The 19,459-nt window shown below is 39.6% G+C and overlaps 1 protein-coding gene across 4 annotated transcripts in view; it reads left to right on the top strand.

Annotated features, from left to right (window-relative positions):
* Positions 1-18,055, top strand: part of tasor2 (transcription activation suppressor family member 2) — a 24,578-nt gene extending 6,523 nt beyond the window's left edge. For 2 of the 4 annotated variants that reach the window (XM_032524631.1, XM_032524632.1), the window contains exons 7-22: positions 1,057-1,190; positions 1,296-1,312; positions 1,410-1,506; positions 1,619-1,713; positions 1,830-1,936; positions 2,367-2,439; positions 2,570-2,641; positions 2,748-4,874; positions 5,235-5,988; positions 7,338-7,800; positions 9,807-13,850; positions 14,902-15,024; positions 15,115-15,268; positions 15,370-15,475; positions 16,560-16,741; positions 17,651-18,055. In XM_032524631.1, coding sequence (XP_032380522.1) covers positions 1,057-1,190; positions 1,296-1,312; positions 1,410-1,506; positions 1,619-1,713; positions 1,830-1,936; positions 2,367-2,439; positions 2,570-2,641; positions 2,748-4,874; positions 5,235-5,988; positions 7,338-7,800; positions 9,807-13,850; positions 14,902-15,024; positions 15,115-15,268; positions 15,370-15,475; positions 16,560-16,741; positions 17,651-17,748 — 8,646 coding nt within the window. In that variant the 3' untranslated portion in view covers positions 17,749-18,055. The remainder of the gene's footprint in view (positions 1-1,056; positions 1,191-1,295; positions 1,313-1,409; positions 1,507-1,618; positions 1,714-1,829; positions 1,937-2,366; positions 2,440-2,569; positions 2,642-2,747; positions 4,875-5,234; positions 5,989-7,337; positions 7,801-9,806; positions 13,851-14,901; positions 15,025-15,114; positions 15,269-15,369; positions 15,476-16,559; positions 16,742-17,650) is intronic. The other 2 variants (XM_032524633.1, XM_032524634.1) reach the window with 2 other exon arrangements.
* Positions 18,056-19,459: the final 1,404 nt, after the last annotated feature.

The raw sequence follows: 19,459 nt of genomic DNA on the forward strand, positions 1-19,459 counted from the left end.
TCAAGGATTAGGTCCACTAATAAACTTGTCAGGATTTCTACAAATGAGAGCTTCTCCATCCCAAGTGGGATGAATGCCGTCTCTCCGAATCAGACAAGGTCTTTCCCAGAAACTCTGCCAGTGATCTACAAAGCCCACATCGTTTGCTGGACACCCCCTCAACAGCCAGCAGCGAAATGATGACATGCAGCTATACATCTCATCACTGGTCAGATTTGGCAGTGGTCCAGAGAAAACTACAATGTCCGACATTGGCTTTGCGTATGTACACACCGATTCAACATTAATCTTAGTGACCTCCGTTTGGCGTAACCTGGAGTCATTAACACTGACGTGAATAACAATTTACATTTATCCTTAGCCAGCAGTTTCAAATAAGACTCAATGTTGCCTGCTCTAGCCCCAGGGATGCACTTAACCATGGCCGCTGGCTTTGCTAAGTTCACGTTTCTCAAAATGGAGCTGCCAATAACCAGCGTTGGTTTCTCAGCGGGTGTGTCGCTGAGTGGGGAAAATCTGATCTATCATGGTGCGGATCCGGACTTCTACCTTCCTAAGCCTTGCCTCTGTCTATAAATAAACTACACTTGTTACACAAACCATTACCGCTAAAGGAGACAGAGGAGTGACTAAACATTACACACACCGAGCAAGTGAAAGTAGGAGAGGGAGAGAGAGATGACATGGCTAACTGCTAAGCTAAAGTTGCTAACAGCTAAGCTAAAGTAGGGTCGCGTTGCTACCAAGCGTTCGAAAACAATGTATGTTCGATGTAAAGAACTGAGTGCTTAGGCAGAACTACTGTAAGAATAAGTGTTTAGCGGACAGTTAGCTCCCGTAATGACAAATCTAACAAATTTAACTGGTATTTATTGAGAGCAGAAACACGCTACCAACACACAAGCACCGGAAACGGAAATGAGTTAGATACGCTTACCTCAGCACGCCCCTAATACAAAAAAATACAAAGCCACTTTAATGCAAGAGTGCATGTTAAGAAGGAAACATTGACATAGAACCCACGCAGCTCAAGTGCGTCTTGTTTTGTCCTTGCAGTATTACATGTATGAGCTGCTAGATGATGGAAGCAATGTGACGACTCAGTCTCCCAGCGCTGCCTGTCCTTATGCCATTGTACCATTCTCATACACGGATACCAAAGCAACAATTGTAGCATCGCAGGAGAAAAGGTTCTGTATCACTACAGAAACACATGTACTTTACCAAATACTATTTCATACAATTTAATGCTAGTAATGTCAAATTGATCATTGTTTTCATATTTCTCTTTTCAGTGAGGTGAAAAATCTCTGTAAGTAAATATTGTTGTCAAAAAGATCCATTTATTGAAAACAGTAAGTTGTGACTTTCTTAATTTTTAAAAATAATTGTTGTCCCACCACCACCAGTTTGCCATTACTTTCCATGGAGGGGTCAGCTTCAAATAGGCACCCTGTTCTATGATGTTGGGCTGAGGTCTACAGTGGCTTTAATCCCTGCAAAACTGTAAGTTACAATGTGCAAATAGATAGTACACACCTTTTTTAAATTCTTAAATGTCTTTAATAATTTAGATAATTACTTATTTTCTGTATTTTGTCTTATTTTTCCTTTGTAGACCACCAGTGGTGAAAATTGGCAGAGCAATTTCCATGACAGATCTGAGACAGCTATTGCCAAGGGCTGTCTTTGAAACCTGCTTCTCTGGTGAAGGTGTGTTATATCTGAAATATTAGAAAAAAAGCCTTATTAACCAAGAGTTAGAAGAAAAATTCTTAGATTTCTTTGAACATATCATTGATGAATTTGGCTTTTTTGATGTCTTTCAGTCTTCCTAGATGGCTTATACTTTAGTCTGTATGAGTTGGTGTCTTCTGAGGCAGAAGAAACCAACTCACTCCCACTACTTCTGCGTGAGATCAAGGAGAAAGATCTTGTGAGTTTCTGTTTATTGTCAACCTTTGAGGGATTGTGGGGCTTAGGTTAGTCATTCCATAAAATGTCAAAAATAATCACAAATACCCTTCACAGTTTATCAGAGCCAAAAGTGGTGGTTCATTCAGTTTGGCTAACAGTCAGAAACCTATAGTATTCTATCTTAACTGATATGAAATGCAGGAAACCAACCAGCAAGTGATTGGTATTTTTTATTTTTGTCAAAGAATGACAATTGTTAATAAATAATGAATAAACAATAATTATTGTTGAAATTGTCAATCATCTTCTGTCAGTTGACAAATCAATTGTTTCAGCACTGGACATTTCCAGTCAATCCAGTTAGTTTCCATGATAACATTTTTGTTAGATTTTCCTTGCTGTCCATCATCCAAAAACTGTATCTGACAAACTTGCTCATTTATGCACAGGCTCTCACTATTCAGCTGAATGATGGTGGTTTTCTTATCCTGTTGCACTCCTCACATTTTCTCACATATGACGGTAAGATATAAAGATGATAACCGAGTACTATGTTGTAGGTCTCACAACAAAACCTGCTGAATTAAATTTTTGTTTACAACCATGATTTAACTTCATATCAGCCACACACAGTATCTTTGTATGTTTTCAGATACTGGTTCCAGTGCAACTGATGTCCTGCAAGGCATGTTTGTGTTTCCAGTCTCGCAGGTTATACAGACAGGTGATTACAGCATGTTTTTAACAGTGGATATTTTGATTTAATATGTTGATATATTTATAACCACAAAAGCAGAGATTAAACAATAACTTATTTTTATTTTTCACAGACACCAAATCTGGCGAGAAAAAGGCTTCCATTTCATCTGAAATACTGCAGGTACTACAGGTGCTTAATTATGCTGAAGGCGAAGTTGAGAAAACACCCATTGGCCCAGGTGAAGAACTGTGTGAAGTCTTGGCACAGCATATGCAGAGTTACGCAGCCCTGATAAATCCTGGGTTGGCATTAAGTCCCACTAGGGAACTCAGCATCTTTCCAGATCAGTATGATGTGCCGGATGCCCACAAGCATCTCTACTCCTGTCCAGAGTTGACTAACAAGGCATGGCAGAACTTCAGGTCATACTTGAGCAAACCAGTCTCTTTTCAACTGTCATTGTCCAAAGCATTAGAAATCATGGCACCTCGACAAGAGGAGCGAATAGAAGACCTTGATGATGATGTCTACATCTGTCTGTCATCTCCTGAGGAGGCACCAGCCAATTCTGTTAGCATGGAGTCAGAGGACCAGTTGACAGGCCAGAGATCTCCTGTAAACATTGAAACACCTGTTGACGGTTGTATAACAAGTGCTGAAGCACAAGTTGACTTAACAGCTGTGCTTCAGAATGTTGTACCAGATGATTTTCCTGCTGGGGATGCTACTAAATGCACTGGCAAATCTGATCTGACTGTGCTGATCAAAACTGATGACATGGGGGCAAAAAATGTCCTGACTCCCTCTACATCAGATGACCTTCCTGCAGAGCTGATTGTCAGCATCACTTCGGCAGAGCAAACTGTCACTGATGGGAGTCTAGGTAGGATCAGTACTGCGTCTGCAGCAATGCACAGTGACTTTCAACTTTCTGGTTTTTCCACAGTCAAATTACAAATGACAGGAGTGAACTCTCTAAATGATGAGACTGTTACAACCAAAAAGGTTTTGGATTGCCCTGAGTTCACAAATCTCACACAAAAGAGGAAACTACGTAGGGGACATTACAAAGGTCGGAAAAGGGTATCTAAAGTGTGTGTTGAGACTCCAAGTTTACAAATATCAGTGGAGGATGAGAACTTGAAGAGTCAGAAGGAAGACCAGGCCAAGGAATCATCAGGCCACCCACAGTTGAGTAATCCTCATGTTGAGCGGAAAGTGAGACAAAAGTGCAAATTTAGAAAACCATCATCTGTTGGTTTAGCAGTTGCAGAGGAAAAAAAGATAGACCCTGGACAGCAGAGCGTTGAAAGCATATTTTTAATGGAACTTGAAGATTTTCCACTGAGAAAGAAAACCGAGCGCTGGGACTTAAAGCCGGTCATCAGCGAATGTGGAAGAATCTTGGTTCCTCATGGCTCTCTAGATATTGCTGATCAGATTAAGTCTTTAAAGGATAAGATTAAATCTACAAAAGGTGAAAAAGTGTCGGTTGATGCCTCTGTAAATGACACAGTTGTAATGGAGCAGGAGTCTAGCACTGCTCGAAAGACAGCAGTGGATGAAACAGGGGCCACAGCATCCAAGGATGGAGGAAACCATTTTCAAATTGTTGTAAGTGATGTTAATCCTGAACACAATATTTTGAGACCTTCAGATAGCAATGAATTGACTTTGAATCAAGAGTGTACTGAACAATCTTCAAAGACTGATGGCACAGCAACTTCTCCCTCAGAAGCACTTAAAGAAATGTATGCTAATACTCTCTCACCTGAAAAGATTGCCACAAAAGGTGAATTACTGTTGAGTAAATTGAAATCAGTTCTTCTAAGAGGAAAGAGAAAAACGGATCTCCTTGTGTCGAAGGAGATGACTGCAGATACGGCCCAAGACACTGAGCCCCATCTTAAGAAGAGCAAAGTTGACTCAGACACTGGGATGCTGGAGAGTAATTACACAATTACAAGTGTCCAGGACACCAATGTGAGTGTCAAGGAAGTTTCAAAGCTGCTGTCAGTTGACCCTCTTTTTGCATATGCCCTAGGCCTGACCCCTAAAGAGACACCAGATAAGATACAGAAAACTGAGGGTCAGGATACTCAACAGAGGAAAGAATCATCAGAGACAAAAGAACAAACCACTTTAGACAACCAGACCCAAATCATGCACAAGCCTCCATCAATCTTTCCAAGAAGGGGAAGGATTAAAATGCTCAAAAAGCATCAAGGCGTCTCTGCAGATAATGTGAAAAAGAAATGTGAGTTCTATTTCAAAATTGACATATCTTCAGTATTGTGCATGATATTGAAACTGACTGACCGTTTTCTTGGATCTGTCACCTTTACAACTGTCCTCAGCCTGCTATCGCTGCGCTTAGCTAAGTCTTGGCTAGTTCTTAGTCTGCTTTTGCTCTTCTCTTGCCTGTGCTGCATTTTGCTTGTCCCATCTGCACCCACACATGTTGTCATTGGTTTAATAAACCAATCCCTTTGTTTGAAACCATGGCATATTTTACAAGTTGGTGACAGGTCCCTAATAGTAAAACATAGGTATATTTCAAATGCTTTCAATGTGCTACTTTTTATTTTTCTTTTTCTCCTCTGTTTTGTCTTCACAGGGTGGTTGCATTTTCAAACCCCAGCTTGTTATGCCAGTGAAAAACTCAATTACAAAGAGTGTACTAGGGATAATTCTGTCAGGAAGACTGTTAAGGAAAAGATTAACAGTGCTTGCTCATCTACAGATGCTTTGAACTTACTTGCTGACTTGGCACTCAGTGCCAGTAATGACCAGGTTCCACCACAACCAGACCCAGCACTTGAGAGAAAACCTGAGACAAGTTTGAAGAAGTGTGACCTTACAAAAGATGTTACCACTGCTGAACAAGAGTCAGTTCTTCATGCTCTGCTTAGACAGCCTGCTGCTAGATCCATGCAGCCTCTTGATTCTTCTTCACCAAGCCATCTTATGGGAGGTAGTGAATTGGTTGGTTTGGTATCTAAAGAACATGCTTACTCATTGCCCCCGTCTTCCTCTCTACTGTTGGGTTTGCCAGGTACACCCTTCCAGGTATCCCCTTTAAGTGGTTCTACCAGACTGCTGCACCATCACCAGACAGTGTTTGGCGATGGAATTAAAACACTACACCCATCTGTCAGCCAGACAGGCAGAAGTGAAAAGAACCACAGGACTCCAGAATACTTGAAAAAACACATGGTGTGCATAAGAAAGTTCAGACACTCCCGTACCTTTGTTGACAAGGATGGATCTATCCAAGTCACAAAGCAATGGAAGGAAAACTATGACTTTAATCTAGACAGCAAGTTCACAAATGACTCAAAGGACAGAACTATCATCCGAGCCTTGCATGGGTATGTACATATGTGTTACTTTTTAATACAAAGAATCTTTACATAAAAGTAAAAAAAAGTATCTTTTCACAATTTCAGTGCTATAGTTGTTTGAATCAAGTTGAGAAATGTGGGCAATAGAGGGTTTTCACCAACGTCACGTTCTGGGCAGTAACCCAGATGCGCGGCCATATTGGAAATACTCAGTGTAAACAACTGAACGGATTACAGTGGATTATTGTGAACTTTGGATACTTTAAGTGAATGTAGCCATTTCTAAACAACAGAAAGCATCCAAGATGCAAAGGCATAAAGGGAAGGACTTGGACCACAAGAAAAGGCGCGATATTTTGAGAAATTAGTTTATTGGCGGTGCAGATCCCTACAAGTTGGCTCCCTCTTCATAGGTCCATGACGACCCGGTGATTCTTCCTTCAATTGCATATCCTGATATAACTAGTCAACTACCTGCCTTTCTCGCCGAGCCCATACACAGCTGCAGGCCTTAAATCCTACAAAGGTTTGGAGGCTTATAACCAGATGGTAGCTATGTGGATGAGAGAGGGAGACGCAGTACCAAGTCATTAACGGCCGTTGTGTTGTGAAGGCCAAAGTAAGTAATACAATAACGTCTTTAATCAACCTGACCTTAACTGTCTGACATCATTGCGATACTCAAGGTGTAGCCAAGTGACTCTCAATTGTTTTGGTTTTCTTTTCATTTCAAAGAGCCCCAGTTTGCTATCATCTACACTACCTGAGTGAGTTTGAGCTTTGCCAACCAAAAGGGCATCCTTTCCTCTGGTAACCTCTGGCATTCCTCTCCCTGGTTTTAAATAACTTTTGGAAGTCTAGAATATTCCAAATGTTTTTTCTCGGTCTGACCTGTTGGTACAACCTAAAACACGGCAATAATAACTATTTTCCTTGATGACGTTCAGAATCTACTTCAGTGCCTGTGCTTTGTTGTGATGCGGAGTATCTCCAATAATAATGATGAATGGTAAAGACTTCCGGTATTATGACGCATCGTGAAAACCCTCTATAGGGGTGCACAATTCAGAAAATGTCATGATTCGATTCAATATCGATTTTTGATTCAAAAACGATTCTCAATTAAAAAACAATTCAGAGTATGTACATGTAGTTACTTTCCCATGTGATAGTATAAACAACATTACAAAAACAAAAAAGAATTTTGGGCGGGAATTCTATGAATCAATTTTGAATAAGTAGAGCTTGAATCGATTCATTAATTTTTTTTGCACACCTCTAGGGGGCAATATGTTACGTTGACTTTTAGGTCAAATGAAAATTAATTATTCAATTGAAAGGGCTAATTTTTTTTGTACATTTCATATCTTTAATAGCCCATGGGATTTCTCTATGCAAGACACCAGTGAAGAAGTGCGGCTCATCGTCCACATGTGGATTGGTCTGTTCTACAGCCGGTCCACAGACAGGTTCTTTCATGTTGACTCACATCCATGTTCAGAAGTGAGGGATTCTTTGGAAATGCCTAGTGGAATGGTATCAATACTGGCTCAATCTGAGCTCAAGGCTAATTCATTTGCTCCTTTCCCGAGTGTAACAGACACTGCAGACCCTTCAATTTCAAATGCTTTGGACCTTAGCAAAAAACATGACTCTATGTTGGACCAAGGATCTGTGGTTTTGGACTTGTCGGTGAAAAACTCAAATGCAGAGATTCTCACTTCAGATCCACAAGTCAACAGAAAAGAAACTTCTGTGTCTGGTGATCTGAAAGAACCTTGTGAAACATTGAACACCCTCAAGTCATCAATGGGATTAGAGGAGGCAAGCAAAATTCAGGTTTGGTTCTAATGTTATCATTACATTGAATATATGCATTTAATGTATTTCTAATAATTTCCAGATGGTCTTTAGAATATAGAACAAGTAAAGGATCACATATGTGCGCTTGTTAAGTAGTAATAGACATATTTTCATCTGCATAATAAGGTGACTATCAGTAAAGACTTATTGTAATAGTGAGTTGAAAGGGACAATAGACAGTTTTCTGGCAGAGTGCTATGGGATCACAAGCTCGCTCTCTCTCTCTCTCTCTCTCTCTCTCTCTCTCAAAATCCCCTCAGATCTTTTATACATAGCTCCAAACAGTTGTCTCTGCGTTCTGCAATAGAGACTTTGGACATGGCTCTCTCGTCTCCATTCTCCCCTGGAATGCTAAAAAATTGGAGGCTCTGATGGACATTTAGAGTTAAATTCGCTACCCTGGTTTATTTTGTCAATCTACCAGGTTCTACCGCCATCTGATGTAAAGACTCTGAAATACTATTTGGCACATAGACATGTTAATACAACCAGTATGAAAAGCCGTGTAATTGGAGTAATTGGATCACAAGTGGACAGTTTTGAGTACATATGGGAATGCGCCCACAACGCATTGAGGTCGCTTTGAGATCCAATCACCACAAATGGAGGTGGGCTGGGCCACACGTGACCACATTCTTTTAGCTGTGTGTACAGAAATGTTTCGTGGGCCACATTAAGGACCATCTACTCAACCATGAGCATTACTACCTACACCTTTTCAAGTATTTTTCAAGTCGCAGAAAGCACTGAGAGTAAATTGTGCATTTTGGATGTTATCATTCTGTCTGTGATATTTCTGTGTTTTTGTTCTGGTGCCGCCTGCTTGTTAATATCCCCAGATTTATGAAGTTCTGTGCCCTGCGGTTGCCTGTAAAAGGCTGCCGGTATACAATAACCTAGACAAAAATAGGCAGCACCCTGGATAGCTCCAGACAGGGACAGTCCAGCTTCTATCCAGGAGCACAGAAAGTATGCCAACTACGTATAGTTGGTGCCATTCTGGCTCCTGTATAAGTCTCAGCTCCTCCACCAAAGGTAACTATCCAGATACTGACTGGTAGTTGCAGTGGCTAGTATTCAACTCAAGGGCTGCCCAACTAACCATGTACCAGGCCCATTATTCCTTTTTCTTGTGGGTGGTGATCCCAGAACAGAAAAGGCCCTGCCTCCTGTGTTTGAGCTCAGACTGGCAAAGCTGTATAGCTTATATGTGATCCTGTGTAGACTACTCTCCAAGTCTTGGCTTCAAGAGGGAGCCCCATATTCCAAATAATTTGGCTATGTCTTGTTATGGCCTTCTCATAAGGGTGTTCAAATCACTCCTTTTTTGGGCATGGACCAATTTGCAATGGGAGACCCTACCAAGAACTATTGTCCCTGACAACCCAACTCCCATGCAGTCTAATGTAAGTTCATCCCAGCTTCCTGACGATGCCTCCTATGTTCCTAATGGTTGGCACTATAAAAGCCATATATCAGAAGCAGTATTGGTGTTTGAGTACTTATTTTCAAGAGCCCAGTACAGTGTCAATCATGTACATACTTGTGCCACACTCTGGTAATGTGCACATTCCACAGATGACCTGCACATACCATGCTTTTGATGTACTGCATGATGGCTACAGAGATTTAGTCAATGAAAGGAAATACCATTATACATCTTATTGCATAAGGACTGATGGGCATAAAGTAGACAGAAAAGCAGACAAATGTAATGCCAAAATAGGTACTTTGTTTGTGACTGATGCACCTGCATGTCAGCCATACTTCTATTTACTTTACTTCTGTTAATGACAGCTAGCTTTGTTATTGTGATTAACAGTATTCATTCTTTGAATTGCTGGTGCATTAATAGCATAGTAACCTTGAAAGATCATGGCAAACCATTGAAAAACTCAGAGAGAGAAACAGTGGTCACGATCTTCACACTAAATATACAGTATGTAATTATTCTTATTCTGTTTTCTTTCTCTTTTTTTCAGTGTAACAAAAAAGAACACTACACAGAGATTATCAATGAGCTAAATGATGCCGAAAGCAGCTATGAAAGTAAGAGGAAAATAGCTGGGAGCCTGGAGAACAGCGGAGTACCATCTTGTAAAGGTGACCGAACATTCATTCTTGTTCAAGACAAGATGAAAAGTGTATCTGTTCACCCAGAAAATAATCTAACTGCTTCAAGAATTTGCAATGTGTTACATGGATGCAACACTGAGAAGACAGACATGAAACATGGCATTGGAAACAAGAGGGAAAAAGCTGGGAGCTTGGAGCGTACTGATGTACCATCCTGTAAAGGTGACGAAACATTCATTGTTGTACAAAAAGAGATGGAAAGTGAATCCGTGCCACCAGAAAATAATCCGACTGCTTCAGGAATTGGCCATGTGTTACATGGATGCAACAATGAGAAGACAGATATGAAAGATGGCATTGAAAATAAGATGAAAAAAGCTGGGAGTCTGGAGCACACTGATGTAACATCTTGTAAAGGTGATGAAACATTAATTGTTGTACAAAAAGAGTGGCAAAGTGTATCCGTTCGACCTGAAAATCGGACTGCTTCAGGAATTGGCCGCGTGTTACATGGATGCAACAATGAGAAGACAGATATGAAAGATGGCATTATAAATTCAGAAGCTACAGCAATGAGTTTAGTGCAAAAACATGGAAATGATTCATCAAAATCTGTGACAATTGTAGAGGTCGACTCCAACAAAGAAGCAGACGATGTGGTTCTTACAGTTAAGCATGATGCAGTTGAATCCAAAGATGGGGAAAACTTGGAAGTGGAAGAAAATTCATACCAACAAGAAAATGTAGAACATGCTCCAAAAGTGATTCTTACAGATGATGATTCAACAAACAAAGAGTTGGGTATAGTCTGCAATGGATATCTTTTGGAAAATGAGAAGCAGTTATCTCGGCAGGAACCTACATCAGTCTCACCAGGCAAGGCTGAAAATGTTGATAAAGATGTGGATTGTTGTAAAGTCTACAAAGGCAAAGTGGTCAATGATGAAGATCCCTTTGGAAAAGAAAATGGATTTGATGAGAAAGACAGTTGTGTTTCACTTGTGGAAGCTCATAGTGAAATGAGTAATCAACCACTACTTAAGAATTGTGGAGGCCCAGATTCAGAAAAGAAGGATTGCATCACAGAGTGTAATCAGAAACCGCCATTTGATGAGCAACCATCTAAAGACAACAACGAAGAAGATGCCTGCCATGACTTGCAGTTAAGAAAGCTGTGTGCAAATGGCAGTGTGTTGACAGATGAACATGCCATTTCAGAAAAATCTCCTCATGCTTCATCAGAAATGGAGCCTATTTCTAATGAACCTGCAGTTGAGGGAAATTCCAAAAATTGTATTTTTTTGGCAGATAAGGCGCATTATCAGAAGGAAGCGTTACCCATGTCTGATGAGAACAACGGTTTGTTAGATGTTTCTAACGCAAATGGGTCTATTCCCCAGACAAATGACAGTGTTGAAACAGAATGCCAAAACAAGGTAATGGCAAACTTCAATCTAATTAGTGTTGATCATGAAGTTGGGGATACACAATCAGTTGAGGGAGATGGAAAAGTTGTAAACACAACTGAAAAGGAACTATTTTATCATCAGGCTTATTCACCTCAGTGTGAAGCTGAAGCTGCATTGACTAAAGAAACAGACCTCAATCAGATTGAAAAAACAAATGAGGGATTGGAAAATATTGCGTGTTTAATTCCATTCATTGGAATAGACACATCCAGAGATTATACAGTACAATATCATGACACACACTCAAAAGGCAAGGTTGAAGAAGTTGACCAGGAAGAAATACCATTTATTAGTAATACTACCTACCCTGAAATTGTTCAACCCACACGGTTATGCAGCACATCTCAAATATACAGTAAAAAGCCAGAACTGTCTGCTGGCAAAATATCTCTTTCACTTCTTGATGTAAGGGAAACCAACCAGCCAGTGGTCTCAGGAAGTGAGTCTGACAACCGGTGCCCTACTCCAACAATGGATGAGAAACCATTTGAGTACTTAACTTGCTTTGGACCTAGGAATACCAGTGCTTCTGTTTTTAGTGGTTGTGAAACCTCCAAAAACATGACTCAGAAATGTCTTAGTACAGGCTCAACATCTAGAAAGGATGAGGTCCCTCACAAGTCTACATTTAACAGTGATGCCACCCCTCAACATGATTTTGAACTAAGAACTAATCGAGTTCTTCAAAGTATAGACAAGTTCCTATACGAAACAAGCCACACTAAAACATCCAGCCAGATTGAAACAGCTAAAAAAAAACACTCTCTTGATCAAACTCCTAAACCCAAAAACAAGTACATCCCCACTTGCTTTGCCCCAAACCACACCTCATCTGACTTTAAAGACACACAAATGCAATGCAATACAACACCAGCAGTGGAGTCAACCTCTACCTTACTAGAACTGCAAAAAGAATCAACAAGTAACTATCTCATATCACCTTTCAAAAGTAAATTAGAGGAAGTACTCGGTGTAAAGTTGCAGCTAAAGAAAACTAACTCATCACTTCATCAACACTATTTTGAAAGAATAGATAAATTACAGGAAACCTCAGTAGAGCAAGATTGTCATCCCTACATATCTGTTCCCTGTACTGAGAGTTTGCAAACCATTAAACCAAACGTCGACCAAGGTAGACCTAAAACAACCTCACAAAGCAATTTAAGTCATGAATTACGTTCAAACAGTCAGCGTCCTGTCATGGCAGTGAAACCATCCAAGAGTGATGAATGTCAAGCAGATTGCATCTCTAATGACAGAGAAATTGAAAATGCTGTCATGTCCCATTTTTCTGTCCATAAACCGACAGAAACCCCTGTAGTCATGTACACCATACCTACTCCCATGTTCTTGGAGAAAAAGACAGAACGTCTCAAAGAAAACTCTGAAGGACTAAATGATGATAAGCAAGATGCCAGTGAGCTTTCTTCAAAGAGCAGTTGGTTAACCAATGTCAGTGACAGTAAATCTAACTCCGATATAGCTAAATCTGTGCTTGAAGATCCTTTAAAACAGCACCAAGGAAGGTACATTTCAAAATTAAACAAGGTTCCTTCATCATCTTTCCCTGCACAGTCTTTTGAATCTGCAAAAAGAATCTCTAAACTTGTTGATGGAACCCAAGGTTTTATTACACATAGTTTAGTTGAGAAAGTTGGGCAAACAACTAAAGAGAGTATTGAGATTGATCAAAAAGACTGCTTGGATGCATTATCTTCACATGCAGTTTACAACAATGGCGGCATAATAGAGGACAATCTCTTCCTGGGACCTCAAAGCTCACTCAGGTGTACGGTCTATAACACCAGCAGGAAGAGATCCTATTCTTTTCTGGAGCAGGTTTCTCAGAGGTGCCTACAAGATGACCTCACTGAGGCGTCAATGGAACAAGAGTGCCTTATCTTCTCAGAACAAATGAAACAGCTTTTGAAAAGGAGTAAGAAGGGACCCGTCCGTCAACAGGGAACACATGACGAACTGAATTTGTCTGGCGCCAGTCCTGTGACTGTGCACTTTTGTAGTCTAGAAGAGCAAGAGGATTCAGTGGATCACTTGGATGCACATTTCGATTTACCGTCTCTTGTTGGACAAAAATTGAAGGTAAACATGTCTGACAGGAAGACGACTACAGCGGAAGACAAAACTCATCCTCCCAATTTATCTCAGGGAGCAGGGAACCCCATGGAACATGCTGGAGTTTCGGCTGTGACTTCAGAGTGTGGCAGGCTGTACGAGGCGATGATGAATGATGTTTGTGCTATCAAGAAGGTCCCATCGAGACCTCACAAACGCTTCAGAATTCATAGAAGTTACCCAAAGGCTGAACCAAGTAACCATTTTGACTTTTGTGATCAAATGAAGAAAGAGATGGATGAGAGTTTCCGCAGTAGTCTGAATTCAGTTGTGAAGAAATCCTGTAAAACCAAGTACAGATTCTACATACAATTGACGTCTGATGATGCCTTCTTTGACGAAACCAAGGTAAGACAAATTCTCAACAAACTTCTACTGCAGTATTAAAACATATACAATTTCTTTTGAAGATATACTATTTAAAGCTTCCATTTCTGAACTAACTAAAGTGATAAGCCACCCAAAATGCGTTGTATAATAATGTCACACTCATCCCCTGTAAAGAAGATGCCAGTAAAAATTTGTTGTCTTCTCAATGGAGATCAGAGGTTGTGGTCAGCTTGTATTTTAACCCTTGTGTTGTCGACCCTTGTCGCGTCAAATTTGACCCATTTTCAGGTTTTTCAACACAAAAAATGGCCCTTCGAAATAAGCTGAAAATGTCAACATTAGAAATATCAAATAACTTTTAAAAAACGTTTAAAAAAAAAAAAAAAAAAGCACCCACATCATTGAAAAAGTGACGAAAACATCAGAAAAAGTCATAACTTTTTTCGTGGTTGACGGGAAGACAACACAAGGGTTAAGTTAGTGTCACGGCATAACCACAACCCTGGGAAAACTTGATACTACCGATATTATCTAGGGACTTCCAGGGTCGCATATTAAACTACAGAGTCAAACACTTGGTTTGCCAGGCCACAGGTAAAATGGATGGGCCTACTTGTCGTCCTTGGCTTCGCTGTTCCGCTCCATCAGCTGACCAGCTCTCTCAGTGGTCCAACGTTGATCAGCCTCGATTCTCTGTTGACAGTTCATTTGTAGACATTTAAGACGCGGACAATAACATTAATACTTTTATTGTAATTACTTCTTTAAGACATTAAGAAACATGTCTTTCATCCTCCGACTGTCCCTCTCAAACTGTCCTCTTCTGCTTTGTAAACACCTAGCTTCTGTGACTTAGGTAAGCCACACCCATTTCAGTCTGGCAACCCATTAGTTGATTTTGCTGTGACATTTTAGCATACTGGAAATTATTCATGCATGAAGTCTACTTATAATTCTCTGCTGTCCATCTGACAGGTGATTCATTTTAATGCTAAAGCAGTGTAAGGACTTGCTAATGGACAAAAAATTGCTTTATAAATGTTGGTAATTTCTCTGTGATTTTCAAAAGGCACAGTTGGAGGCAGAAGGTCACACTGCTGTACAGCCATCTGAGTTCTTCCTTGGTGAAGATAGTTCTTCATCTCTACTCATCATCCTCAGGAATGAAGACATTGCAGAGCACATTTGTGAGGTAATTGATCAGCTGATCAAAAAAGATCCTGAGAGGACTTTTTCAATAAATAATCATTAATTAATTAATTACTGTTTTCTGCTATCTTAGGTCCCACATTTACTCGAGCTGAAGAAATCCCCAGGTGCGCAGTTTGCTGGAATTGACGAACCAGATGATGTCGTGAATCTCACCCATCAGGAGCTCTTCACGAGGGGTGGCTTTGTAATGTTCGACAGAGCTGCACTGGAGTCCCTCAGTTTTTGTATGTGCACTTTTAACTTAATATTAGCTGTATGTTGTTTGAGATCTTGTCCTGTGAGCAGCCGGTTTAACTTATGATATCAACTTTGAATTAATTTTAAGGCAAAATGAAAACAATGTCAGAAGTCTTGCAAGAGCGAAGCAGAACAGGAAAGTGGAAATGGATATTGCACTACAGAGATATCCGTTGGCTAAAAGAAAATGCAAGGTAGGAGTCCACTTTGGAAAAATTATTACAAAAAACTTGTTTCTCACCTCCTACTTTTACAGGTCAACAGGTACAATGTCTTTTTTGGTAATCAAGTTTATTTTTACTAACTGACCTCCTAGCATCAACCACAATGTGTTTCCATATATCGTCTTTTATATTTTAATTTAGATCTCTTTCACAGAGTTTGAATTACCATAAAGAGTGTTTGCCAGGGATGGGACAAGCTGCTCTTTTACGCGAGACGGTTCAACCGGACGGTTGTTGGTTGGCCTTACGAGTTAATAGATTCAATTCAAACAATTATCTTAACATAACTACCACGATAACATGATGTGTATTTGTATGGGATATCCATCGGTAATGTAGCTTATGAATTTCTATGTACACAGTCATCTAAGATGCACGAGCAGTAAGACACCCGTTTGATTACATAGACTTGAGCGGTTGGACGTTACATTCGGTCTCGTTTGGTAGCCTGGTGTGCCTGGCGTGGTCTCCTCGTGGCTTATCTTCAATGCAGCCTGCAACATTCACTTCTCTAACATTTAACTTGACATAACTACCAAGATAAAATGACGTGTATTTGTATGTGATGTACTTCCCCATCGATAATGTGTGAATTGCCATGAACAAAATCATCTATGATGCACTAGAAACAAGGCTAGGTTAATAAATCAAACTTGCCAAGAACCAAGATGCTGCTTGATTACATTAGACTTGATTACATTAGACGGTTGCACAGTTACATTCGGCCTTGTTCAATATTCTGGTGCGCGGTCTCCAATCTACAACTTTTCAACAACTCTTTCGGTGCTGCTCGGCTTGAGGTAACCCATTTCCTGATTGATTCTACCACCTCCCTGTGGAGGCGCTAATGAGGTAAAAAAACAGGAGTGAGTTCTTTGACGTATGGCACTCAATTCTCCCGGTTTAGTGACATAAGTCGGATTAATTAACCAGCTTTTCGTTCAGTTCGTCAACACTAGTGTTTGCCATAATGTTACGCTGATTGTGAACTTATATGAAAGCCTTTCTGTTAAAGTGTTGCTTGTCTGAACACTATATCTCCTCTCATATTCAGGTTGAGTGCCGAGGCAAAAGAGAAGAAGCACTTCCTAAACTGGTGCCAAGAAGCTGGATTATTGGAGGTCTTGCCTTATCATGAGTGTGACCTCATATCAAGAGAGCAGCCTGACTATCTCACGTGTTTGGTCCGTTTGCAGGTCCAGAATATATCTGCGCGTTACCCTGTTTTTATAACCGGTGAGACACTAATGAACAAATACATGAACTGTACCTTAACATTTTCAATGAGTCTCATGATTCTGTGGTTTTATTTGGAAGGTGTTGTTTGACAGATTTTATTAACATCTCTAATATTTAATTAAAAGCAATTGCTCTCAATGCTTTAGTGCCTCAAATCGACCATGTTAGTTGGACATTAAAAAGAGCCCAAAAAGTTACATAGTAATCACTGAGGTTCTGTATGGCATCTGGGTGAGTCTCGCTTTGCCAGACCTTCATCCACAGTACTGCAAAGGAGGGTCTAGCTAGTCCACACAGCATTCTGGGATTGGAGAGAAACGTGCTGCTTTATTGGCATGTCTTTAAACCAGTAACAATCGTTATGGGTGCCGCTAAGCGCCGCACAGAGCTCCGATACCGCTACGCTAATAACCTCGGGAAGGACCTTGTTTTGGTGGAACGTGTACGTTCAAAAGTTGTTTTAATCGTGAAACAGAAAACTCAAATTGGAAAGATAGTCTAGCTAGCTGTCTCGATTAATATGCAGACATCTGAGGAACAGTTAACCATAGTCTTCATAAATCAAGTGTAGTTTAACATTCCAACACAAAGAAAGCGTTTGGTAGCGGAAATCCGGCCAAAAAGAAGGACATACGACAGAATTTCCCAGCGGCAATCCCGGAAGTAGAAGGTCGTGGAAATAGACTACGTCTGGGTTACCCTGTAAAGATTTTATAAGATGAAGCTTTTTTAATTCCTCACACACAATCGTGCAGTACAGTGTAGTAAAATTCAATTATTGCATTGAAACCATCCTAAGCATTAGGAGCAGTGGACAGCTACCTAACTGGAGAGCAACTTGGGGTTCTGTCTAGTTATTGTACATTGCAAAAAGGAATGACGTGTTTTTCTTCTGTATTCTAACAGATACAACAGCAGACAGCGCATTTGGAAAGAATGGAATTTTAACAATGACTTTCAACTCTTTCCTGACGTATTCTCCAAGCAAACCAATTAGAGCCTGACTTTGAAAAAGTCAGATGGCCACACTTGAGTTGTGCAAAGTCAAGAACAAACCAATGAAACTCACTGGATGTAAGGAGAACCCAGTAATATACCATTTTATGGTGATTTGAAACGTACTACATTTAATATTTTCTTGTGTTGTCAGTAAAACTCTTTTCCATCAAGCAATAATTATTCATTTATGGTTGACATGTTTTTTTGTTTCATTTGTCAATTAAGTTGTCAAGTTAATGGAATTGAGTGACAATGCCAATATACAGACTGTATATACTGCATTTTGTATTATAATTTGTATTGTAAATAGTTTTTTACAGTGTATATTGTTTGTTTACAATCCTGAGTTTATACATTTGCAGCACAATCATTAGTGTTTTTAGATAAAATTGCAACAAAATGTAATTAGGATGTTTTTCAAATGGTTTCTGTTTTATATATTAAAGTATACAACTGCACACTGTTAAGGTTGCGTGCAGTGATTCTTAAGTCTTGGGCGTTAGTTCTAAAATAATTACCAAGCATTTAATATTTCATAATATGTACAAAGCAATTTAAAAGAATAAAAAGGTTTAATTGTTTTGCTTTAACAAGTCATTCATATGGACTGAAGAACCTACACTCGTACTACGTTGTTGCCGGTTTTCCACTGTATGGTTTGGCTTGACTCGGCTCACTTTCTGCTCTTATTGTAATAATATTTATTACTCTAACTATTTATGAAGCTCTTTTACAACAACACACATTTACAAAGTGCTTCACATATAGGATAAAAAAAATAGACGTAAATACAATATAGCTTTCATACAGACATACATATACTGTTTGGTACTATTCTCAACTTTTTTTCATGGAAAACCAAAAAGAGCAAGTTGAGTTAAGGCCAGTCGTACCATGCAGTGGAAATGTGGCATATGTTACCACTCCGACCCCAGAAATAAGGCCCACAGTGGTTTACAATGGAAGGATGAGATCTTGCTGTACAGGGAAAAGACTTAAATGAGCAAATTACTATACTATTACTAAACTATTTACTGTGGGGGAAATGATTTGTTTGTAGGTAAAGGAAAGGTAGGTTAAGGAAGTGACGCAAACATAAAATGGGAAATTGTAAGACTTTTAACCAGGAGAGGGCCTCACTGAGAATAAAAATTCTCTTTGACAGGAGTGCCCTGGACAGGACAGCAGCAGCACGTCGTACACAGGTTGCAAAACATTGAAGGTTAGACTTTAGAGAATGACATAAAATTTGATTAGCAGATGTGATCATAAGGATGATTTAAAACTGATAAAATAACAGTAGCCTACACATACCCAAACGGAATATAAAAAAATATATCCAGTGGCTTTAAATAAATAATAAAATAGCAAACATTGTTGATCATTATTTATCCTAAAACTGCAACCAAATCAAATTGTTTAAAAAGACAGTATAATAAAAAATCATTTAGAATGAGATTTAAACCAAATGAGAAAGAATTCCTTTACTTGGTATTAATACATTTAGCTCATATTTCCCAGTAAAATGTTGCCACAGTAGCTAGAATTGGCTGGATTATAATCCAGAGCAAACCGCCAACTGTGGGCAGATTAACTATTAACACAGTTTAGTCTGCGAGGGCGACCATTAGACATTATTAATCCGATCAAATCAAATTTAAGAAGCCCAAATTCCTGCATGCTTTATAACTGAATACACAACGGGAAATTAAACGG

This window comes from Etheostoma spectabile, chromosome 8 (genome assembly GCF_008692095.1).
Source record: "Etheostoma spectabile isolate EspeVRDwgs_2016 chromosome 8, UIUC_Espe_1.0, whole genome shotgun sequence".
NCBI lineage: Eukaryota > Metazoa > Chordata > Actinopteri > Perciformes > Percidae > Etheostoma > Etheostoma spectabile.